Source organism: Salminus brasiliensis, chromosome 4, assembly GCF_030463535.1.
Source record: "Salminus brasiliensis chromosome 4, fSalBra1.hap2, whole genome shotgun sequence".
NCBI classification, from domain to species: Eukaryota; Metazoa; Chordata; class Actinopteri; order Characiformes; family Bryconidae; genus Salminus; species Salminus brasiliensis.
In genome coordinates, this window is record NC_132881.1 from 39,948,363 (window position 1) to 39,972,965 (window position 24,603).

The window sequence follows — 24,603 nt, forward strand, 5'->3', positions numbered from 1 at the left end:
TCTCCTCCCATCCCCGCCCTGCTCTGAAATGCGCGCTGCTCCGGCTGCGCAGGGGAGGGGCAGGAGGGTCAGGGGCAAAACTGGGGAACGAGGAAAGAGGAGTGAACAAGGCGAGGAGGAGGAGGAGGAGGACAGATAGATAGCTAGGTGGGCTTTTATGAAAGGACTGCAAGATTTTATAAATCCATTCTGGCCTGCGGATTTTCTCCTCTCCCTGCGTTTGTGTGAATGGGTTCGGTAGAGTTAACGTAAAGTGAAAAGCGAACGACGAAGATCCGTTTTGGTGGCAGTGCGGGCTAAAACGCCCAAATTTAGACCAGTTTGGGATTACGGTTACTTCCCAGCGCTTGGAAAAAAATCACAGTATCTGGAGCCTGTTTCGATAGGCCGAGACCGCAACCACACCATCGGACTTGCACAAAAAAACACAAAGGTAGACTTTCGAAACTGGTTATTTCTCTTTAAACCGCATGCGAGTAGAAATAAGTGTGTTTTTCTAGACCCGTGTGTGTTTTCACTGAAGTCCCGCTCGGTTTTGTTAGTTCGGAAAACTTGGAAGTTAGCTAGCGGGCTAACACGTTAGCACTTAGCATGCTAGTGGCGTTAGCTTAGCTGGCTTGTTAGCGACGCGACAGCCACGACTCACATTTGCCTCCAGCTAGCAATCAGCTTCCTAGCTAAAGTCGAAAGTCGGGTTTCATCGAGACTTCGTTTAACTTAAAGTGAACTATTTAGGCGTTTTTTTAGGCTAGCTTACATGATTATCGACGTGCAGTCGAGTCGTGTCATATTTTCGGGACAACTTGATATAACGTTAGCTAGCTAGCTAACACTAGCACAACTTCTTGGCTGTCGTTTAGTTTCATTGTATGATAGTTTATTTAGCTAGATTAGTCATTTTGTACTAGATATATATGTATCTGTTGTGATGTTGAGGAGAAAGTAGCTAGTTATTTATTTAGCTATCGAAAACTGGGAAGGGTTGTTTAGTAAGCTAGCAGCTAGTATCTAGTAGTAATGCAGCTCGGTGTTTCGACTTTGGTCCGGATCCTAATTTAAAACATCAGTGTATTTTTGTTTTTCGTAAGCGTGTATTTAATATGGACATTTTTGTTGTTCCATTGTGAAATATATATATATATCAAATACTGCTTGATGATGATGATGATGATATTACCTGTAATTGAACACCTGAACAGGCGTGTATATAAAGGGGAATCCTGGGCACTGACCAAGTTCCTCACCAAACCCAACCAGATAACACCGGCTTCTGGCAAAGGGTCAAGATCACCTGTAACTTTGAAGAAATTGTTTATTTCTTTTTTCTTTTTTTAAAAATATCAATATATATTTATTTCTGGGTTAGTGTCTGAATTGGTGGTCTGTTCTCAGTGCTACCCATGGTAGCTACCCCCCAGGTTCAGTCACACGGCTGAAGATGTTTATAATCTTTGTCTGTGGTTTAATTCTTTAATTTTAAAGTTCTTCAGTTGTTTGTTTGTGTGTTTTTCTGTCTCCTGATTTTAGTGGAGGATGTAAACAAGCCTTGGTAGATGTTATCAGTCTGTTGTTTGGTAAGAAGGTGAAACGTGGGCTTGTGTTGGAAGATTAGCTGCTGGCAGTTGGGAGAGTGTGAAGTTTGTGAGAACCTGTTGAGTAGGTCTTGGTGAATGGGTATATGGGTGTGTGTGTGTGTGTGTGTGTGTTTGTGGGGGAAGGGACAGGCGTGGTTGTGTGTGTGTGTGTGTGTGTGTGTGTTTCTTTTTTTTGTAGCTCGTCTTTTCTTGCATTTACACACAATACGGCGTGAAACAGCGAGTCAGCATGTGGAGTGGTCACTACTGACTGACTGATTTTACGGTTCGTCTGACCTGGCTGATATATTTAGCATGAGTCATTACAGATGGTGTGTGTGTGTGTGTGTGTGTGTGTGTGTGTGTGTGTGTGTGTGCTGTTTTCTCTACTTAAAAGGAAAAATGTATGCCCCCCCCCCTCCGAGTGGTCTGCGGGTGTGTCTACCTTGACCTGTGGCGGCTGAAAGAGGGAAGGGCATGTTCATACACGCCATGTTTTCCCAACAGTCTACTGTACAACACCTGAACGCGCCTCCGCTATGAATTGAGTTGAAGCACGACGATTCTGGAGAAACGTGGTGAATAAGCTGGAGTGCTGTGCTCCTTTTTGGCTGCAGGTTTCTTCATTTCTGTATTTTCTGAAACGGTGTAATGACCGGGTTTACTGTTACAAGGGTGTGTCCGTCCAACGCGGAAGGGGGTTGAGTAGTTTTAAAATACACGTCTCTGCCCGGCAGTCACCACAGACTGCGTCGATACTTGAGAAATGTAGTTTTCAGTAGGAAGGCGATGCTTTGAGCGCCGGAGGAGGCGCAAGGATCTGGCCGTTTTGGCCGTTTTGGCCGGAGGAGGAGACGCCGGCGGTTTAACGGCCGTTTCTTCCAATTAGACCTTCTCGTTTAAAAAGGGCTGCGTCATCGGCTCGCGCGTTAGCCCCTGAGGTAAAGGCTAACGGTCAAACGGCTAACTTCACCTTCAGCGCCCAAACAAGCAGGAGATCGTTTTGCCAAAATGTTATCAATAAGTGATGTATTCTTTTGTACAGTGCCCCTAAAGTATCAGGAGAGGGTCAAAAAACCTTCCCTTGAAAAAAAACTCGTAAAAACTGCCCCCTCAGTTTAATTTATTTAATTTATTAATTTAACTTTTTTAACTCGAGGTATTTTTCTACCCTTATAGGGGCTCGGTACTTTCCAAAAAAACAGGAGGAAACTGCCAGCGATCTTGGTTAAAGTGCTTTAGTTCCAAAACTTTCCAAAAAAATATTTTTCTATCTACAGGTAGAGGCTAAATTTGAGAAAAGTAGCTAGATAGGTAGTTGATCCTCAAGAAAGTTAGCTAGCTAATTTGCAGTCAAATGTGGTTTTATTTAATGAATATTATTATTATTATTATTATTAATATTATATAATCTTAAACGCTTCACTTCACTCTTCAGTCCAAGTAGTGTCTTATAAGCTTCATCAAAGGATACAGGCAGCAGGCCTTGAGATTTATCCCCTTAACTTTGTATTGACTAACAGAAACCATGACCGTCTCAGCTTCTGGTATGTCCAAATTACTCAACGTCTCCTCTGTGTGTGACATTAGTTTCGCTTGTAGGAGTGTTGGAAGTATGTGTGGTCTCAAAGTTCACAGAGGCGTTAGTTTGGAGTCGGGCCAAAACGGAGGGATCGGCTTTTCACATTCAGTTTTAACCTGAGTCAGCGGGGATGAGGGGACCCTCGTGGATTGTCCGGCATTACAATACCGCTGGCGTGGACGTGCACTGCGGGCTTGTGGGAAGTCATTTTTCTCCCCTCACCAGCTTTGACTGGTACTGCCAGCTTTAAGTACGGCTGTAGGGTATCTTTAATCAGTGTTACAAAACCACAGGGACTGAGATAGGACTGCAGGTATGTTTTGGCAGTGCTGTTTGTAGATGCTTATTACTCCACCCGCTGTGGCAGGTGCTGGTGGGGAAGAAGCGTTTTGAGACTCTTTCTTTCTTGAGCTGCACTTCAGGTCGCTACTGTGTGTGCAGTCACCTTTTGCCACCTCTGTGTGCCTTCAGTTTTGACTAGTCTTTATTTTTTTTAAGCTCTTTGGGCAATTTACACTTATGAATATTCCTGTTTGTCTTTGCACTCTGGTTTGGCAAAATGTTTGATTAAATAAAAAAAAAAACAGCTGCAAATTTGTTTCCTGAACAGTGAACAGAAGTTAGTTTCTGACCCTGTATATAATACCCTATTTTTCTCCCCCTCCTTAATCCGCAAATTCAGCCTAGAAGTTAACAGCTGTTGTCTCAGAAAGGCTTTCTTTGCGATACATGAGCATCCCCGTTGACTGGCTGATACAGCTGTGCTCAGTGGTATGCAGTAAGCGCCACTTGTACGCCCCTTCGCGTTTGCACGTGTGCATAGGTGAAGGCGACATCTTTATCACTTTATCGGCCGTAGCGTCGGGGCTTGATCTGGGTTTCGTCTGGATCTGCTGTGAGTGTTTGCAGTAGGTGTGTAGATTTTGGATGTTAAGTGGCTTAGCATTCTAATACCTTAGCTATCCCATTAGCAGACACGCACGATTAAGCACCCATGCAAATTGAATTAGTTCGGCCTAATGTGGCTTAGGGCTGATGCTACTGTTTCTATATCTGTGCCGGTCTTGGTCATATCTGAGATTTGTTATTTTGACGTCAGTGATTGTATCTGTCTGGCCCGCTTGAGTGCTTAAAGATGTATCGGTGGGCTTTTGCCGCTTATGGTCACCATACACTAGAAGACTTTGAAAATACTTTTAAAAGACCAAAGTCTGTCACATATAAAGACAATTTGTCATCACTCAAGTATTTTATTTTAGTCATTGACTATAATTTTGCAAAGACTAAGAATCTTTCAGGGTCATTGTTTGATTGTCGATAATTTAGTGTCCACATCAGTTTGCATGAGCCCAGACTAAAAACTTGTGGTCATATTAAACACGGTTTGATTTTAATCTGCACGTCAAGAAGAGGAAAACTATGACGGAATTAAGACAGCTGTTCAGGCTACCTTACAGCAAATGTTCAAGAAGATGAGAACATGCTGAAACTCATGGTGAAAAGTGTCATGATTTTATTCTGACATTGGAAGTTTGTCTCTGGCTGTGAAATCATTTGTAAAGTTGTTTGTAGTAAGGCTGGCATTGCTTGCGTCTAAGTATTGCTGGGAGGATATTTTGTCTGTCAGCATTGGTGTCACATAGCAGTATTGATTTTTGGTTTTAATGGTGGTGATGGAAAGCAGACGCTTGGTTAAAGGCATTTGAAAAATGAAGTTTGCACAATTGTATGTTTACCCCAGATATGCAGATATGTCTGAAGTTTTGCATGGGAGGTGCAACACCAATATAGTGGAAGTCTGACCCCCCAATGGAATTTGAGCAATGAGTATGATGGACTTTTCAGCTATGTTAACCTTGTAGGTCTAGTGTGAAACTGAAGATACACATTTAATATAGGTAAACGTAGTCAGACTTTCTTGTAGGTGAAGTATGGGTGTTACCATTTATTAAGAGAAGCTTCATTAAAAAAGATGATGTGAGGAATGTACAACTACTGGGATATTTCCTTTCAGCTAGATTGGCATTTGTCAGAGGAGTTTGTCTCTGTGATGTCAAATCTCGCACTCCTATGTGGGGAATGCAGTCAGGTTTGGCTCAAATGTTAGTGTAAGTAGGTAAACCCCAGTGGAAAGGCTTAACTGTTGAAAATGATCAAGTTTTATTTGAGACGGCAGTCTTGAGTTCCTTGGTTGGTGGTTTTTTTTGTTTTGTTTTTTTCCCTCCCAAAAAAAAGAACATTAAGTTAAGCTCTGTTCTGGGTCAAACCTATTTAGAGGGGTGGCTTTTTTCCCTTTCTCTGGAGAAGACTTTTGGAACTCTTGGTGCAGTTGCCAAAAATAAAGCTGAGCTGATGTGCTCAGAAAGGGCTATATCATAAATACAGAGTATCTGTATTCAAGGTGGTGCTTTGAAGGGATGCCCTTTGAAGATAAGAATAGGGTATTAAGCTGTGTGTATGTGAAGTGCTTTTGTGTTTTCAATCCTGCACCTTAGTGATAAGGCAGCTCTGACTTCATGAAGAATGACATTTTGTGTAGCTTAAAGTAATTAGTTGTGCATTTCTTTCAGCTTCGCTGCTGTGATTAAAGACATTGTTTTAAACAATACACAGGTAAATAAAGAACATTACAATAGTAAATGTTGGTTGCTTATTGCTGAGATTGAAACCACAAGCACTGATGCAATTGTTCCGTGTGCACAGATGTGAATGCAGGTGTATCTTCATTAGGATCATGGTGATTACAGGTGTAAGCGAATGCGTTACAGGAAAGGGTGTGCGTCACAACCTTCCCCCACCCAATCAGACTGAACCTCTGTGAGTCATTGCTTTCACACTGTGAATCAGACATTGTTAGATTGAGGGCAGACATAGGAAGTAGATATGGAGAGAAGAGAATCAGGGGCGTATTTTGGAAAAGGAACAGGACTTTTAAGGTATTTATTTTGAGGATGAGACAGGATCAGGCATGCCGCAGTACCAACCGGAATGTGAGTGTGTGCGCATGCGCAAGCCTGCCCGATTTTCTGCGAGTGTGTGTTTGCTCTGTGGAAGGTATGTTGCGGAAGAGTGGAAAACAGTTTTAGAAGTCGATGAAGCTGACTACTGCATCTGTGTTTTCAAGGACGGCACCCCCACCCTTCTGTTTTTTGCTCTCTCTGTCTCGCGCTCTCGCTCTCTCTCTCTCTCGCTCTCTCTCATTTACTATTGTTTCCCCCACCACCAGATGGACAGCTGCAAATACCCACTTACTCGGCATATGTGTTATAGACGTGGTGAAGCAGAGGTCTGAGTTCTATGAGGGTCCAGTACTGGCTCATAGAGTTTAGAAAGCCGCTCTGTTGTAGTTGTGTAGCTTTGTCCTTGGCAAGAGTGAGCTTCCGTTTCGGGTTCGCTCTCTTTTTAGAAGCTACTGTTTGTTTTGAGGATTCTTTCACCCTGCTCACTGGTTTCGTTTGGGCGAGTGCAGTTTTGTGGTCCAAGATCAAGGCTTTTTCAGAAATGCCTCAAAGAGTTCAAAAACGTTGTTGGCCGTTCCAGAGTGAATTTATTTTTTTGTGATTTTCAGCGTTATAAGATCTTCTTCTCTCACCTGACATTGTGAGTTTTAATTTTTGTGGTCTTTCTCCACATCAAGGCAGTATATTCTATCAAAGCCATAGTCAAAACTGGATATTTTCCGTTCCTGGAAGTAGATGCATCTGAAATCCAGTCTCGTCAGCCGCTGCAGTTCTTTTATTAAACCTTTTATACAGATGTTAACTTTATTATAGAACTGTTAATCACACTGCCTGTACCACTTGGCAGATTTTTTACTGTTAGCTTTGGACAGCTCAGTGTCATTTGAAACCCTGCAATTGACACTACACACCACTGACCACTGCTTAGTACCCACATTTTTCTGCATTGACAAAGGATTGTTTAACACATCTGAACTTCCATATTCTTTAGTTACTATTTCTTTATCCTTTTTACTGGTTACATTTCTGTATGCTCTACAGTGAGTAACATAAAAATACAGTAATAGTTGTCCCAAAGGCATCCCATTTGGTCTTTTTGTACTCTATTTAAACGAATCCCAGCATGTTATTAGTCTGTGGCAGACGTCTGGAATTGTTGTTTGGCTTGTGTAGTTGTTGGAAAGGTTTGTTAAAAAGATTGAAAGGAAAGCAGGGATGTTTCTCTTTGGCTGTGCTATGGTTGTCTTGAGCTGAATGGAAAACGTGTCATTCTCACCTTTTGCTGGTAACATGGCATGGGTCCAGATGTGAGGTTCTGAAATAGCCTTTTCCATTTTAGCCTCAAACTTAGCATGTCATCAATTGGTGCCTCAGTTCTTAATGTCATTTGCTTTAACAGTAGCATTTGGAATCAAAATAGACACACCAGCCTTTGTTGTAGTGTTTAAAATAATTGATTTATTTGTGTTTTTCCAAAGGTATTCTCTGATCAATTGTCTACAACAGCAGCATTTACAGAATTAATAGTGAATGCATCAATTAGTGAATCATTCTGGGCACAAAGAGGGTTAGCAGTGAATGTACAGATATAGTACTCAGATCCCTCCTTGTTGGAGCTGTGACTTGAAACTTAAACTTGCTGTGATGCACATTTTATGTTAGTTTCAGGAGAAAAGTCATACTAGACATGTACAATACTCTTGATGTAGCTTTAGTGAGTTTCTTACTTGAAGGTTGTTCATACTTAGACCATTCAGTTCTCCGCAGAAAACCTGATTTTGGTTTGGAGTAGAGTAGTTTTGATTTGTGGTGTAAGAGAAATGATTTAATACTCCTGGGGATATACTGTACACACTGAATGGATTTTGTAGTGTTTCACGTGTACACTTCAAGTCTAGCTGGCCCATGAAATGCTTACTTTTATTAAACCTCAACTGTTTGAAAGATGGTTCATCATGCTATCCAGATACTGAAATTTGCTGCCATCTCTAGTTTTTGTTCTCTCTGAGTTATGCACCCAGAATAGAGCTCCACAGGATAGCAGCTTCTCACTTGTCTTTCACACCCTACAGTTCCCTACTCCTCTCAGCTAACTGGTGTTAATGAGCAAGTGCAGATCAGCATAGTCATTTATTTATAAACCTCTCTTCTCATGTTAAGATGGCGTCTTGTATGAAGAATGTGAAAATGTCACCCAAACAACCATACTGGTTGTTCAAAGTGCAGTCCTTGTGGTAGCACGTGTAGATGAAATGGTTTACCCTGTGTTTCAAAGTGGGCACACCCATACCACTAGTAGTTTTGGTTTGCTGCTGGTATGTTATGAGGTTCATTAAGGCTGGGTGATATCAATTCTTATAGCACACTTGAAATGCTGCCTTGTACACTGTAGAATTTCAGAGGTTAAGTAGTTGCAGTAAAGAATGGTGTTAAAGTCCCATAGGCAAAAGAGTTCCCAATGATGGGGAGAATGGAAATGGTAGCTCATTATCATGCCTCTTTAACTGTCATTAGCTGTTATGAGCAAATTGCAAACAAATGATTTATTTGAAAGATCTGACCGAATTCTTGTTTTAAAAATGTAAAATAAATTACTTCTGGTAATTTGTCACTGTAGCATTATAAGCAGTTTAAACACATCAGTAGTTTTCCTTAGTTGTGTTCTACACATGTTCTGAATGTTGTTAGCTGCTAGTCATCAGTCAGTCATTATTTGGCAAAAGAAGTGTGTAATTGTTTAATTGCAGGAAGCAGTGTTATGAGCTCGCTATGAAGCAAGTATTATTTGTAGCTTAAATTTTTAGTTCGCTAAATGTGACCATGCTTGTATTATCTGATCACATTTCAAACAAAGATTAAAGGAACAGGCAGGTTCTTCCTGTGCCATGCGGACTGATCTACCCCTTTATTACCGTAATGTGTCTCCTGTTAGGCTGGTTGCTTAAAAGAATACTTAGTTGTGATCGCTCTGACAACTTTTGTCCTACCCAAACATAAGTAAAGGCAAGGATGTTTAGTTTGAAAGTGAAAGTATTCCATGTAGACTAGATAAAAGCAGCTAAAGAGGTCAGCAGCCATCTTTGTGCTTTGTGGATTTATCTGCAGTGCTGTCGAATAATTTGGAAGGGTGACCAAGCATTAATGTAGCAGCTGAAATGGACATCAGCAAGGCCATTATGTGCCTGGTCCTGTATAGTGAATGTCTGTTAAGCCCTGGGTCTGTTGTGGTGGAGTATGAGCTGTGCAGTATAGTTCTGATGAAGTGTTTCACAGCTCTCTGCAGTGATATGAGAAGACCTTGGCTGTTTTTATGTTGTGTCTGAGCTCATTATGCCTGCCTGTACTTGATGCCTCTCTCCGTCTCGCTTTCTCACACACAAATGTTAATCATCCTCACCAAAACCAGTTTGGTTTCCTGTCGGTGGTGCTGCGTGTCCGTATGTGTGATTGCTTGCTGTCTGTGTTATCACTCTTATCTGGAAAGCTTTGTCAGAACTCGGCACTCCCCTTTTGTTCTCAGATCTAAAACCTTGTTTATCTTTCTAATCCTGTTTTTCTTATTTTTCTTTTTTTTTTGGTCATTTTCTAATCTCTGACTACTCCTTGCTTGCTTTCCTAAAAGCAGAACCTAGGATCTCTGTAGCATGGAAACTTATTTCAGCTATATTAGTTATGTTTTAAGACACGATAGCCCAAAGCTGATTATACTTATAAGTTTTCAATTTTATTAACTTGCCAAAGTTACTAACTAACCTCTTTAGTTGTTTCTTGACAAAGGCCATATCCTTAGTTCTTGTATTTTATTTTATTTTTTTTCTTAGCACTTAGTTTGTGGTGTTTTATTTACCAGATGTTTACCAGAACATTTTAACTCTGATGTCTGGTGTTTACTTGGTACTTGTGTTTTATTAATAAATAAATAACTTTGGGCCTTTTTAAGTAGTACCATTTTAGTGTTTTGTCAAAACTTCTCGTTCAAGTGGCTCTTTTTTTCTTTTTTTCTTTTTCTCCCCCCTCCCTCTCATTCAGGCATTTGTGCACGAGTGGATGTGTACTGTTCTTTCTCTGCCTTTGTCTTGGTCTTTATTCAGTGATGTGAGTGTGTGTGTGTGTGTGTGTGTAACGCTTTCTCTTCTCTCTCAGTGTGTATGGAGCAGTGTGAGAATGCCGCGTCTCTCTTGGCCTCCGTGCGTGAGCAGGAGATGCAGTTTGAGCGTCTGACTCGAGCTCTGGAGGAGGAGAGGAGGAGTGTAGGGCCCTCGGGCACTCTGCCCCGCCCCCTCCCCAACCTGCAGGTAACACCTCCTCCAACCATTCATGTGACCACAGGGGTCACACGTCATTGTCCTGTCCCACCCCGATTCTCATCCTTCTCATGAACCTACGCCGCCCTCCCCGCCCCACGCATTTGCCCTGTGTCGTCATCCATGGTGACCACGTTATCCCATGTCATTGTGTGCATTACATCATCCCCCTTTCCGTGCATGATGACTCACCTCATAAGTTACTTCTGTCGTTCTTCTTGTAACAGTTTTTCATCTCATTTGCATCATTTGCATCCTCTTCCCCATTTGCCATCAACCACAAAGCTTTCCCGTCTTGCATTAAGCCAGTTGCATCTCCGTTCACTTTTGCGTCTGCGTCATGACCCTGCGCTGGAAAAATATCGGATACCCCAGATCTAGGATCAGCTTTGACATCCAACATGCATGCTGCTGTTCCGTCTCCTCTACACCATCATGCGCTTCACTCATCAGTGTTGTCTTCCGCTGTTTTGTCTTTCGATTTTACAAAAGCATGCCATGTCTTAATGGAAAACAATTCTTAAGCTGGATGCAAGTGGCTTGCCTAAGACCTATCCCTGGATCAACTGCCAAAATTACTGGGAATTTCTTATTCAAGCATGGTTTTATTCATGATCCGGTATAAACATGTATAAAAATGCAATTTAAGACAGTTCAGTAATGAGGCGATACTTGGCGTGATGTGATTCTGTTTTATTGTAAGTAAATACTGTCAATGATTAGAAAGAATGGAGCTTTATTGGTTGCACAAATGTTGACAAAGGGCGGTGAGTAAAATTCCTGAATTATGAATTCCCCAATTATTCTTATATTCTTATCATATGAGAGCCTGCATATTAGGATGCAGATTTTGTTTTTAAACAAAGCTGAATGGGTCTGCAGTTGATTTGCAAGGCTGCCTTCAGGAGCTACAGGCTGTGGCCTGTGGATGTTTCTTTGCATCTGACTTTATATCTAAATGTAGACAATCTTTTTAAGTTTGTATGTTATTGAGTGCCTGACTCTTCTCCCGTACTTTCTTTGTGTTTTTTTTTTTTTTTTTTTTTTTTTTTTTTTTTTTTTTTTTTATAAAATAGAGACTTACATCCTTTTGCGTTAGTTGTGTTTAAACACGTTTGTTTGAGGTTTTTACTCTAGGTACATATCTACTGTTTCTTATAAATTGGTCAAAATATATAAATTTAGATTTTTTGCTTTCAGTTGAAAGTAACACTTGTCTTTGATTGTTTTGTTGAGTTGACCAACTGTAAAATCTGTAAACTCTTGTGTACATTAACTTGGAGACTTTGTGGGTACACTTTAAGGCATCTTGGGTAGATGTGGTTGTAAAGAAATTATTGACCTCATTTTAAATTGCCTTGTATCCATACTAGAAAGGAAAGATGATACCAGTTTGCTGATGCAGCATGTTCAGGCAAAACCACTCTCTGTTAATTGAGGCTAGTATGGCCAGCCAGAAACCCCCTAAAAGCCCTGATTGCTGTGTGATCCTAGCCAAAGAAGAAACTGGTTCAGTCAGTAAAGCCTACCCACATTGAAAGGGAGCTTTGACTTTTACCGGACGTTTCTCAACATCAAGCAGACATTTTACTTTTAATCTTCCACTCATCTGTCTTCACTCAGCCTGAAATGACACTTGCCACTCCCTTTTATGACTGTCCACATTTTTGATTGGATAACTGTGCTTCCTGAAAATGTCTGCATGCAGGCTCATTGTGGTATTATGGCTTTTGCTCTCTTCATATTTTCTTTCTGGGTCCTAATGCAACAGGCATTGTGTTGTGCTGTTGGACTGGCTCTTTCATATTGTACAGATAACGAGTGTGCGTGTAGTGCAGTAGTTTGGAATGCCACCATCGGCCCTTATCTCCTCTTTGCTGACACACTTGTAGGCACGTTAAGATGCCAAGCAGGCTCTGGGCCTAGCTGCTGACAGGTTCTCACAAGCCTGGACCTCGCCTAGGATTTCTACCCAGCTCAGAGGCTCCCTCTGAGGGATGGAATGAGTAGTGTGTTCTTCCCCTGCCTAGTTCCCTCATGGAAGTGTATGTGTGGGGGGCAGGCATGCCTTCTTTTTTTTTCTTTTTTTTTTGTGTGGCTGCATGAGTGAGCTTTTCCTAAAGCATTGTCCTCCCCCTCCTTCTCATTCTTGCAAACTTCGTTTTCAGTCATTCGTTCTATTGTTTGTCTAGGCACCATGCGTGGTTCATACCTTAGCCTAGTAGAAGCAGATGTGCTTGTATGGTTTTAGTTATGTGCTCATCCTCAACTTTGTATGTGTGTAAACTGTTGTCATGACATCTTCCCTTTGCATCCTGCAGAAACCTGCTTCTGCTTTAAATGTTCTTAAAATAGATCAGCAGCCAGATTACTGGTCACTATAATGTTCCAGTCATTTCTCTTACCAAGAGTTTTGTTGCCTTGAGGCAAATTTCAGTCATGAAAGATGCTGCCTAATGAAGAAACTCCCATTACTTATTTACACGCATTCTCTCCCTCACTATCTTTTTCTAGAACGGGCGTATCCCTGGTGATGCAGAATTAGAGAGGCTGAAGCTAAACGAGGGATATATAAACGGGACACAGGTAGGTTTGTGTGTGTGGTTGATTTTTCTCTCCATTTTGTAGTTGGGGTTGTGTGGGGGTTTTTTTTTTGTTTTTTTTTTATATTTATTTATTACTTTTTTTGGTCCAGATGGTGTTTGTAAGACAGGAAACATTTTACAGCATATGACTGTTGCTCACTATTGTTCTGTTGTTTGTGTGTGTGCGCATGTATGTCCCTCTTACAGTACAGGATGTTGGACCCAGGTCATGTTCTCGAGGAGACTGTCACTGTAGAGGAAGACCCTCGAGAGACATCGCCAGTTATTTCTGTTGAACATAGTGAGGATGGCACCACTCGTCGCACCGAAACTACAGTAAGCACTTCTGCCATTTCATTGCTGTGTTCTTGGTAGCATATACACCATTACTGTCTTGTTGCAAAAACACAAGTGGGGAAACTTGGAAAACAACTTTTCCATTTTCTATATGATGGTTATTTGTAATTTTTCATACAGAGAAAATAATAGCACTTGTATTAATTATTTTTCATATCAGGTCAAGAAGGTCACAAAGACCACCACTACCCGTACAGTTATTCCTTCAGTCTCTGACACACTTTCCCTGGATGGTACCGGCTCAGTCACTGGTATGAGTGGCTATAACGCCCCAATAGACCGCATGTATAGGCAGCCAGGTGGACATATGGACTATCCAACTGCTACAGTCCCTCGTAACTACCATTACGGACCACCAGGGGGTTACGATGACTACCGCACTGCCCCACCCTCTGAAACTTATGCTAGTCTCAGCCGAGGGGTACGCATGGACGACCGATACAGGTGTGTGAGTGTTTGTGTATTAATAGACAGCTGCAGATATCAAAATGGATATTGTGATGAAAAAACAGCAGGCAATATGTGGGAACGAATTAAGAGTTGGTTTAAGAAAGCTTGGTAAAACTATTTCATCTTGATATTTTTGTTTTGTTCTTTCTAGGCCTGTGGATGGATACCGCACGCTAGATGCCGGCTATCGTGTCCACAGCAGACCACAGCTAGACCCCTATGCGGCTCAGCCTCAGGTGGGACGCATGGGCAGCGCTCTAGAGATTTCTGGCCTTCAGCGCTTTGTCCCTGAGCCATACGGCCTGGAGGATGACCAAAGAAGTTTGGGATATGATGAGCCTGATTATGGCATGGGGCCACCTATGCACTACAGCACCATGCCCCGGCTAGCGCACCATGCTGCACCACCACCACGTCGGACAGGGTGAGTATAGTTGTATTGGGGTGTGGTTAAATGCATAAACTGTTCTTCTATTGTGCTGTTAACTTTTTATATCTTGGTGTATGTGTAGGTCTTATGAGGGCACTCTGGATGGAGATATGAGTGGAGCAGGTGATATGTACTTTTGGGGAGGAGGGGCTCCCCTGGCTCAAGGAGAAAGGGGCAGCATGGCATCGCTGGACAGCACCCTGCGAAAAGGCCCTGCCCCTACATCATGGAGACAGCCTGAACTACCGGAGGTCATTGCCATGCTCAACTACCGCCTGGATCCGGTCAAGAGCAATGCTGCTGCGTACCTCCAGCATCTCACTTTTAAAAATGACAAGGTACACAAGTACATCAGAAGTAAATGAGAAGGGCTAAACCTGCTCGTGTTTTGCCACACTGCTTTTTGCTCACTCCCTCTGTCACCTTGCTGGTAGGTGAAATCAGAAGTAAGGCGTCTGAAGGGCATACCTGCTCTGGTATCAATGTTGGACAATCCAAAGAAGGAAGTGCATCATGCAGCTTGTGGAGCGCTTAAAAACATCTCATATGGACGAGATCCTGACAACAAGATTGCCATCAAGAATTGCGATGGAATTCCTGCTCTTGTGCGGCTACTAAGAAAGACCAGGGATCAGGACCTCACTGATACAATTACAGGTATGTACGCACATAAATGTAATGCAGTAAAAAAAAGCTTAAAGATTACTTGTCTCAGAAATGGTCATAATTGGTTCCTGTTTTAGGCACGCTGTGGAACCTTTCCTCTCATGACTCTGTGAAGATGGAGATTGTGGACCATGCACTACATGCACTGTCTGATGAAGTCATGGTGCCACACTCTGGCTGGGAGAGAGGGAACGATGGAGAAGAAAGCTGCAAGCCTCGACACCTGGAGTGGGAGACTGCTCTTACCAACACTGCCGGTTGCTTGAGGTATTATTGTCATACTTTTTTGTTTGAATGCGATGACTTTAGCTGTAAATGACCATCTGCATCTGAGCAAAGCAGCATTTGCACAAGTTAATCTGGTTAAAATGCTGTTTTACTCAAATACATGGGTTGTCATTTGCATTTAAAGTCCTGTTGCAAATTGGGATGCATGGATATGGATTCCATTATTCCATATTTCAAAAACATAGATCAAAGGCTGTTTGTGTGTCGTAATAACGTTTTCTAGAAATCTTCATAGTAATGACTTATGTTCAACAATGGATTCTTAGTTTCCTGGAAATCACGCTAGGTCTTTTTTCACCTGATTACTGCATGTAATCTCAACTAATTGTGACTTTGATGTAAGCTCATACTTTGCACAGCAAACCGGCAGGTCTGTCCATGCAGGGTTCAACAGACACTTTGAAGAGGGACAGGTGGAATATTTGAGAACTAGTGTGAGGGTCTTTAACAGTGCAAAAATTTGTTGGTAAAGGGTTATCTGTAAGCAATCGAAAACAGAAGGATGTGTGCGCACATGTGTGAGAGGAAACTACTTTCTTGCAAGTATGAAAGAGGGGAAGTTAAAAGGGAAATGCTTGTTGTATTGTGAGCTGTGTGTGCGTGCATGAACTTCAATCTAATTGGACTCTGAAGGGACAAAAGAAAGAAATGTGATCTCTCTAAATCCACTTATTTCTCTTCAGTGCTTCTCTTTGAGATGCTCCTTTACTCCTGTTTGCCTTTAGAAAGCTCTCTGTTCACCCAAGAGAAATGTTTTCCCCCTGATTACATCTAAGGAGAGCTAGAAGTGTCTTACTCCTTGCTGCTCAAGCTCTTTTTTTAAGTCACTTCTCTGTCTGCATCTTTATGTGCACTTCATAGGTGTTTAATGCAGAGCTTTTTCCAGACAATAATAATGTTTGTGGTAGACTTGTACTCTAACCACTGTATAATAATAATAATAATAATAATAATGTTTCTGGTAATTGTGTACATGTGGTATGATTAGTTACTTTTCTGAAGAGTTTTCAGGGGTTATATTTGCATAGGTGCATGGTGTCTTGAGTTACGTTAAGTCAGATTGCTTGAAAGCATCACATAACTGCTCATTTGCTCAAATTTGTCAAATTATGAAAAAACAGTAAGTCTGTTACCAAACCTACTATAATAACCAAAACCTACTATATAACCCCCCCCCCCCCCCCCCCCTTCTTTAACGCATGCGGTGTCTGATCTCTGCAGGAATGTGAGCTCAGAGAGGAGTGAGGCCAGGAGGAAGCTGAGAGAATGCTCCGGCTTGGTGGATTCACTCATGTACATTGTTCAATCCCAGATTAACTGTAAAGATGTGGATAACAAGGTAATGTTAAATGTTGCCAATTACAATTTTTGAGTGGAATATCCAGTATGTTGGTAAGCATTCTTTGTCATTTCTTATTTTTGCAATTTCTCTCTATCTCCCTCTCTGTAGCTGGTAGAGAACAGTATGTGTCTGTTGAGGAATCTGTCCTATCAGGTGCATCGGGAGGTGCCAGGCTGTGAGCGTTACCAGGAGACCACACCTGTAAACCAGGGCCCAACCCCTGCCAATCAGAAAACTGGCTGCTTCAGCTCTCGCAAGGGCAAAGGTGTGTCTGTGTGCGCACGCTCAAGAATTCAAAATAAATTGCTATTTGTTTGCATAGGAGTAAAACAAAGACTAATTAACCTTCACGACTGGAAGTTTATGTTCAATACTCTATCAAATGTTAGTCTGTTTGAATTTTATTGCATGTGAATTATGCTTTTTTTTTTTATTTATTCTTAAGTTTATGAATGCAAGCTTGTTGCTTTTGGTGGCTGGGGCACTGTTGCTCTGTTTTCTCTTACTGAAATCCTTTCTCCCTGTCTTTCCACTCCTGCCATGCATTTTCCCCTCTCCTGCTTTCTTCTTTCGGTCCAGACGAGTGGTTTTCCAAAGGTAAGCCTGTCCTTTTGTAAGCATTGCTTGCTTTTTGTTTATCAGTAATATAAATTATGCTATTTATGCCTGCCAATCAACTCTTCTGTTTTTGGTTTTATTCAGTGCACTGGCTAACTTATAGAATTTGAAATGGGTTTTTTTTTTCAATTCTTAAACAAATTAAACCATTTTCTGTCTTGTAACCCATTTCAAATTAATTTTGGAAACTTGTTTTGCATTCTTAAAGGTGCAGTCATACACTCCAACATTCACCATCTGTTATTTTACAAATATGGCCTGTAACATTTCATCTGACCTCAAGGGGGGCACCAGGGTGTTTTACCACTTCTTAAGTGCTTATCTCACAACTGACCCATGCTTTTATAGTTTACTCAGCTATAGCACACAGACTAACATCTGGTGTGTACCACTATTTTCTGTTAGGGCTTTTCCTTTTTTGTTGTTTTTTTTTTATTAAAGGAAGCAATAATTCTTAAAATACCCATAAGTACTGTGGGTCTTGCAGATTTCAGGTATTTTTCATAGCATTTCCTGTATTAATTTTAGGGAGGAAAGATGATGATGGGACTTCAGACACAATTGACATTCCAAAGAGGACCACACAAGCCAAAGGTATGGAGGCGTAAGGTGCCTTTAATGACTCCCTGAAGTGTGCACACCTCAGAGTGAATAATGCTCTAAAAGGAAAAAATGGAGAGAATAAAGTTTAAAATATTAGCCTTTCAAATGCTTGACTAAATGTAATTTTTATTGTAGGTTATGAGTTGCTATTCCAGCCTGAGGTGGTTCGTGTGTACACTTCATTGCTGAGGGAAAGTAAGAATCCCTCCGTTCTAGAAGCTTCTGCAGGAGCCATACAAAATCTGTGTGCAGGCCGCTGGACTGTAAGTATATGCTACTGACCACCACACAGCTGCCATGCAGCACTTTAATTATAGCCACCGCTCTCCACTTTTGCTGTATTTGACATTTTACATGGTTGCTTTCTTTTTATTTCTCTCTCAGTATGGACGCTACATACGGGCCGTAATGAGGCAGGAGAAAGGGCTGCCCATGATGACTGAGCTGTTGGCTCATGGGAACGACCGTGTGGTCAGAGCTATGTCTGGGGCTCTTCGAAACCTGGCTATTGATGCTCGCAATCGTGAACTGCTAGGTTTGTGTGTGTGTTTTTATGTGCAAAGAAATGTCTTGTTTTGCTGTGCAACGAAAACATTCCAATCCAAGTGCTGTAAAGAACAGTGAAGTATGAGGAATGTTGAAATGTGAAAAATCTGTTAATGCCTAAATGTAGCTGCTTGAAGTGTGTCAGTGGCAATTACAATACAAAGGCTGAGTAACATGGTATCCTGTTACCTGGGTGTTGCATTAATCTCATCTCACTCTTGTTCATTTCACTGCTGTGCTGAATGCTGAATTTTCACAGTAGGCTATTTCTGCTCACATCCTATCACACTGTTTAGTGAGAGAGAGGCAGTTAGAAAAAGGCTTGCTGTGGCAGTGTGAATGCCTGTCAGAGAAGCATTCTGCCTTTGGCAAGTATCGAAGTGGAAGCTTTGAAGAGCTTCTCTGCGGCATTAAAAATGCTGTCTTTTTAAGTAGCTGCATTTTATGCATGTTAAAATCTCTTGGAGTTAAATGTTCATTAACAGTATTTGGTAGTATACTTAGTTTGTGTGTGTATGTGTGTGTGTGTGTGGGCACTTGTAGGTAAACATGCCGTGCCAAACCTGGTGGCGGATCTACCGGGTGGTGGACAGAGCCAGCCTGTGCGTGCTCTTTCTGAGGAGACTGTGGTGTCGGTGCTGAGCACTCTGGCTGAGGTGGTGGGCTCCAGTGTGGATGCTGCCAAAACCCTGCGCAGCTCACAAGGCATCGAGCGGCTGGTGCTCATCAATAAGGAGGGGTCAGTCTGTGTTTGTGTGTCCGTGTCCGTCCATTCGCAGTTCTGCTGTACTTTGGACTCTGCAGTCATATTGTGTTGCAGTGCCAATGTCAAAATAATCTTAATTAAAAGGCCATTGCTTTTTAAAGGGTGTAATTGCATTGATATGCTGTTTATAATAATGGGTATAAAGTGACCTTAAAATGACTATTGCAATTATTTTTGGGACAGTATGTTGTCCCCGATCATGACTGGCATAGTGCAAACGCTGCCTTTGTCCTACAGTAACCGTTCTGATCGGGAGGTGCGCGGAGCTGGCCTGGTGCTACAGATTGTTTGGGGCTTTAAAGAGCTCCGGCGTACGCTGGAGAAGGACGGCTGGAAGAAATCCGACTTTGTGGTTGGTGTCAATCCTCCTAATAACACGCGCAGCAATGGTGGCTACGAAGACAGCAGCACCCTTCCACTTATTGATAGAGGTGAGACACTCACTCCTAGACTAACCAGCTCATATCCTTCCCTTCCCCTTTTTTCCATTGTCGCTAATATTGTATTTAGTTTTTTTGGTTGTTTTATTCTGAATAACATTTATTTTTCTAGGAGGAAAGCAGGACAGAGATAGAAACATGATTCCTCTAAACGACATGGGATCAGGTAATTTAATCATTTTAAACTTTGGTGAATACTGAATGTATTGCATTCTGATATTTGCTCTTAAATGTGTACCAAATATTAATTCATTGTGTTTTTGCATCACATACCAGACACTTACACTACACTGGAGCACAGAGGAAGGAGGAACACTTTGGATGACACTCTAGAGCCTGCAGACAGTGATGCAGCTCAGGTAAAAAAATAAAAAAAAAAGCATGTCCTTGTGAAATTTAAATAGCAAAACATAGAGTGATCTACCAAAACCAGACTTGCACAGCATGCTTTTTACTTACCTCTAACACTATTTACAGGGAGATGTGTAAATGTAAATATTTCTACTAAAACAAACTCTTATCCTTTTCTCTCTTCTTCTCTTGTTCACATTCTCTTGCCTCTGATGACCCTTATCACCTCTGTGAACACCTCTCTCCACTCTCACATTCTCACTTAGGGAGGGATGTATGGGGAGAGGCGGGGCTCCATGCCCTTGCTGGACTCTTACGATGGTTAGGCCACTCCCCCCCTCCCCCTACTCAGTGCATGAGCGAGCATGGTATGTGTGTCCACTGCCTCCTTCCTTCACTGCATGGGCTCTCAGTGTATGTGTGTGTGTGGTCCTAACCCCTGCTGCTGTAACATTTATTGTAAATATATTTTTGCTGTTGATGCAGCATAGTTCTGTGGTTGTTCTCTTTTTAGTGTAGTTTTATTTTATTTATATTTTGTAAAGAAATAGCTGTGTTGGTCATGTGTTCACTTTGGCCACATGGCTTATGTGTAGTCATATAACCTCCCCTCATTGATTGTGGGCTTTGTAAGCTTTGAGTGGGTTTGTGCATATGATGGCACATGCACAAAACGCCCTTCATATGTTTTGTGACTTTTTGTTACATAAAGTCAGTGTCTTAAAGGAATGATTGAGTCTTTGTATTGTTGTATTTGCACATTTCAGGAAGTCAATTGTTTGGAATTTCTGCTTCCAACCAGATTAGGATGGCTTCAATTAATAGTAGGAAGGGAATATTTTTATGTCGTTTGTTCAAATCTCTGGATTGAGTGTTCTTTAAATATGAATATAGTTTGTAGGAAGAAAAAATAAATATTTATAAATTAGTATTTAAAGGTAAAAGTACAGCAGCTATAATGCTAAAGCAATTATAATAATGGTACTCAATAAAAAAGGACAAAAATAATAATGAACACACTGGGACTGTCACCTATTTGTTTGACTGTAAGCTTTCTGATTCTGTAATATAGTGGTTCTCAGTCCTGCTCTTGGAGTACCATTGCTTTGTATTCTTGTTTTCCTATATATCAAGAAAGGTTTGATTTAATACTTTTCGTTGTATCAAGTGTGCTGGGAGCAGAACAGTGGTATTCCAAGACCATATGATATCAAACCAGTTACATAATCTGGAATAAGGCCCTCAACACTCTCCTACCCAGGAGACTTCAAGATTAGCTTTCGTAAGTTTTCTTTTTCTTCGGTCCACATAGCAGGAAAATATTGGGTGTAAACAGGTTCTCTTTTCAGAAATTGTCTTCTTTTTTTTTTTTTCTTTTTTTTTTTTTTTAACTGTTAATCACAATGAGTTGTCAAATTAGCTTTTACATCTGTATTTATTTCTCTTGTCTTGTTTCTCCACACAGAAAAACTGATAGTGTGCATTACTCGTGGCGAGCGCCCTCTTCATGCCTACTGTCCCTGCTGAGCCTCTGATCTCATCATGAAGGGACCACAGCCACTAATCAATAACGCAGAGAATCTCTTCCTCCATCATTATCCCTTCTCCTCTGTCTCTCTCGTTCACACTCTCCTTATTACTCTTTCTCTCTGAGATCCAAATGACTGACAGCCACTACTTGAGGAGGCAAAACACTTTTTTTTTTTTTTTGGTACAGTTAATCCATACCACTTTTTTTGCTGTGAAAATGGCTTCATTTAGAAACACAAGGGACTGAAAACACTGAAGAACTGGAATGGGTTTTTGCCATTCATATGTCCTCCATTTATTATTTTTATTTTTTTTATTACTCTCATGGAACTGTGTAGTGTGCAATGTTTAAGTTGTCCCTCTACAAAAATGGTTGAGATTAATTGGGAGATTTCTACATCATGACCTGAGAGTCACTACACTACAGGAATGTTTGTGACCTAATGTATTGACAAATCTGCATTATGGTTAGGGGTAACACAAACAATAACATTTTGTCATTGAATCACCCTCTTTGTATCTTTTAAACACTAATGACCTCATTGTATAACTTCATATTGATGTGTTTCAAACCTTTTCAACCCCTTACTACTTTTCTTAGGAGTTTATGTAGCCGTAAGAATGGTCGAGGATTACAGTGGATTTCCACTTCATGTTTCATTTTGCTTTGCGATGGACAGTGATCAGCATTTATGCCAAACTGCATCACTGTCTTCAGTTATAATAAGTAATTTGTGTATACAATATTTCATGTATGTCTCATAGTGTTTGGGCGGGAACAGGGGCCATTTTGTAATTTAACCATCATCTCAACCACTTGGCCACCCCCTGCTACTTCAGCTTTTGCAGCCCATTTTCATTGTTAACTTGGTGACTGTCCAAGGAGACTGGCAAAGTAGTAGAGATGTGAATTAGATATTGGTAGAGTTTAAAGAAAGATGATTGGCTTTGGGAAGAGAAATGTACTGCAATTTATTCCCCTGCATTGCAAAGATTTTTTTTAAGTGGTTAAGAAAATGTCAGCCTGAGTTGTTTGGGAAATGACCACTTGTATCCCAGTGCTCAAATTCCTCCTTAGGCAGGGTTAATAGCAGAGTTGGTGCAATATCCGTAAAGCACCTCAGAGTGGGAGTGCTCTGCATGGATCAGGGTCCCTGAGTGAAAAGAATGAGTAGAAATGGCAGAATCTCTGATCCTGCAGCAGCACTGCCACTCTGAGTTAGGCCCTTGGACCAGTTCTTGCTTTCTGTTGTTTCCTGTTGTCTGAATATAGATGTCTGTGTAAATATGTTGGCGTCTAACAAATCCACCCTGCTTACTCTGAGTGCCTCGCTCGCTGATCAGTCTGCTAGGCTTGTACATGTGAGTGTGCGCGTGCAATTGTGAGAGAGTCTGAGCGTTGGTTTCAGAAGAGTACATGGAGGACATGCTTAGGTTTAGGAGTCTGAGAGTTTGGCCATTGTTCAGCCTCTCCTCTCCAGTGCCTGTTTGTATTGGGAGTGAATGATGGAATATTAAGGATGCGTTTGGGCTTTGTTTTTGTTTTGTTTTTTTATGCGACGAGCATGACGCTCGCGCCATAGACTGCATATTCGAAATGCACAGTGATTCAGATGTAGATATTTGCTGAATGGATTCTCTAGCACTAGGAGTTAAGTTGTTGCCTTCCCCTCTCCCCCTTTTTTTATTTTATTTTTTTATTTGAATTTACACCTATGATTTACCTTTTTTCCTCCCTAACATTTTCTCCCCCATGTGAGAGACTACGGTTGTCTTAACTAATTCAACAGAATTATGGCTTTTAAAGAGTAAAAGTAACCAGAGGACGGGACATTTGACTGTTGTCCATAAGTTTCATGAAACTGTGGACATTTTGATTTTGAGGGAAGCGAAAGACTTTTTTTTTTTTTTTTTTTTTTTTTTTTTTTTTTTTTTTTTTTTTAAATCTCTTAATGGAAAAATTGCATCTATTACAGGCTAAATTGAGGCAGAGCTCAGATTTTGATTCTAGCTTGATATTTAGATAAAGAAAAAAAATAAAAGCACATTTAACTATATATACCAGAGAATATTTGTTAATTTTAATTATTTGTTTTCCTCTTGGTTGTCTCTTTGTTTTCCTTTTTTTATATTTTATGATTGGGGATTATTTTGTTTGTTCTTCTGGGGCTGTTGTGGGTGAATGCATATGCAATCAGTTTTATTTTTAATTAAATGCATTTACAGTTTATATCTTTTAATTAAAAACAAAACAAGGAAAAAAAATCATGTGTCATGTATTGTCAATTGTCATACAGTTTATATGCAAGACTAAATCTGATCGTTCTGGTGATAAATATTTCATCTCTTTGCCTTGGCTCTTAAACATTGCACCTTTCTTTCATGGATTGAACATGTAACTTAGCAATACTGTTTTTAATAAAAGGATGATTTTTTTTTCAAGGGTTGGATTTTGTGTATTGCGTGTGTTGACTACCCTGTAAATCTCTTTCTCCAGCCTACATAGTCATGAATTGGAGCTCAATCTGCTCAAACCACATCAACAGATACATCAACAAAAGATGTTAGGGGTGTGTGTACAATGCAGCCAGTGCAGAAAGACACGGTCTTAATCGTCTTATCCTGCAACCCACTATTGTAAAAATCAGTCAGGCACATTGTGCCATTGTTGGACACCGAGTGGATAATGTCATTTTTAGGAGCCAGAGCAAATTCATTCTGTAATTATAGAAAGTAACTATTTCTGCTCAGGTAACCATTGGCTTATTCTTGTCTAACCTCATTAAAATAATTGTAGTCTTGGAATTTTGGCTTTGAGTGTTATGATTGCCATATTTCCTAATACCCCTTACCCCAAGCTGCAACCCTGTAAATTAAAGTCAATGAACTAGATCAGAGTCTGTCCTGGGTTGGGTGGATTAGTTTGATCTAGGTAATAAAAAAAAAAGGAAAGAAACCGGGTCAGTAACGTTAATAAAGACAAGTACATTTGGTCAAGTAACCGGTCAGCTGATGACCCAGGACATGGCTAGCCAGCTATTGTGTATACGGTTCAGTGATTCTAGCTAGCTACCTCTTGCAGGCTGATCCTGTGTGTTTGTGTTTCATTAATGCATCAGTTATTCTAAAACCTTGATGGTTCCGTTTTTCCAAACGTGGAGTGAAAATTGTCTATTTCCAATTTTCGGTTCCACCTTAAATAGTGCAGCAG

The 24,603-nt window shown here is 40.9% G+C and overlaps 1 protein-coding gene across 6 annotated transcripts; it reads left to right on the forward strand.

The window, feature by feature from the left end:
- The first annotated feature begins 253 nt into the window (after positions 1-253).
- ctnnd1 (catenin (cadherin-associated protein), delta 1) lies at positions 254-23,834 on the forward strand. Of its 6 annotated transcripts, none has more exons than XM_072678440.1 (21): positions 349-433; positions 10,260-10,411; positions 12,935-13,006; positions 13,213-13,341; positions 13,523-13,806; positions 13,964-14,236; positions 14,325-14,580; positions 14,677-14,899; positions 14,986-15,175; positions 16,418-16,535; positions 16,647-16,803; positions 17,118-17,135; positions 17,685-17,750; positions 17,895-18,022; positions 18,144-18,294; positions 18,849-19,044; positions 19,309-19,502; positions 19,624-19,677; positions 19,788-19,870; positions 20,129-20,230; positions 21,328-23,834. In XM_072678440.1, the coding sequence occupies exons 2-20, from the start codon at positions 10,265-10,267 to the stop codon at positions 20,186-20,188; spliced, it is 2,799 nt and encodes a 932-aa protein (XP_072534541.1). In that variant the 5' UTR covers positions 349-433; positions 10,260-10,264; the 3' UTR covers positions 20,189-20,230; positions 21,328-23,834. The 6 variants fall into 6 exon arrangements, with proteins under 6 accessions (XP_072534544.1, XP_072534541.1, XP_072534538.1 ...); XM_072678437.1 differs by having other exon boundaries at positions 20,129-20,183; XM_072678443.1 differs by lacking the exon at positions 10,260-10,411 and having other exon boundaries at positions 254-433; positions 20,129-20,183.
- Positions 23,835-24,603: the final 769 nt, after the last annotated feature.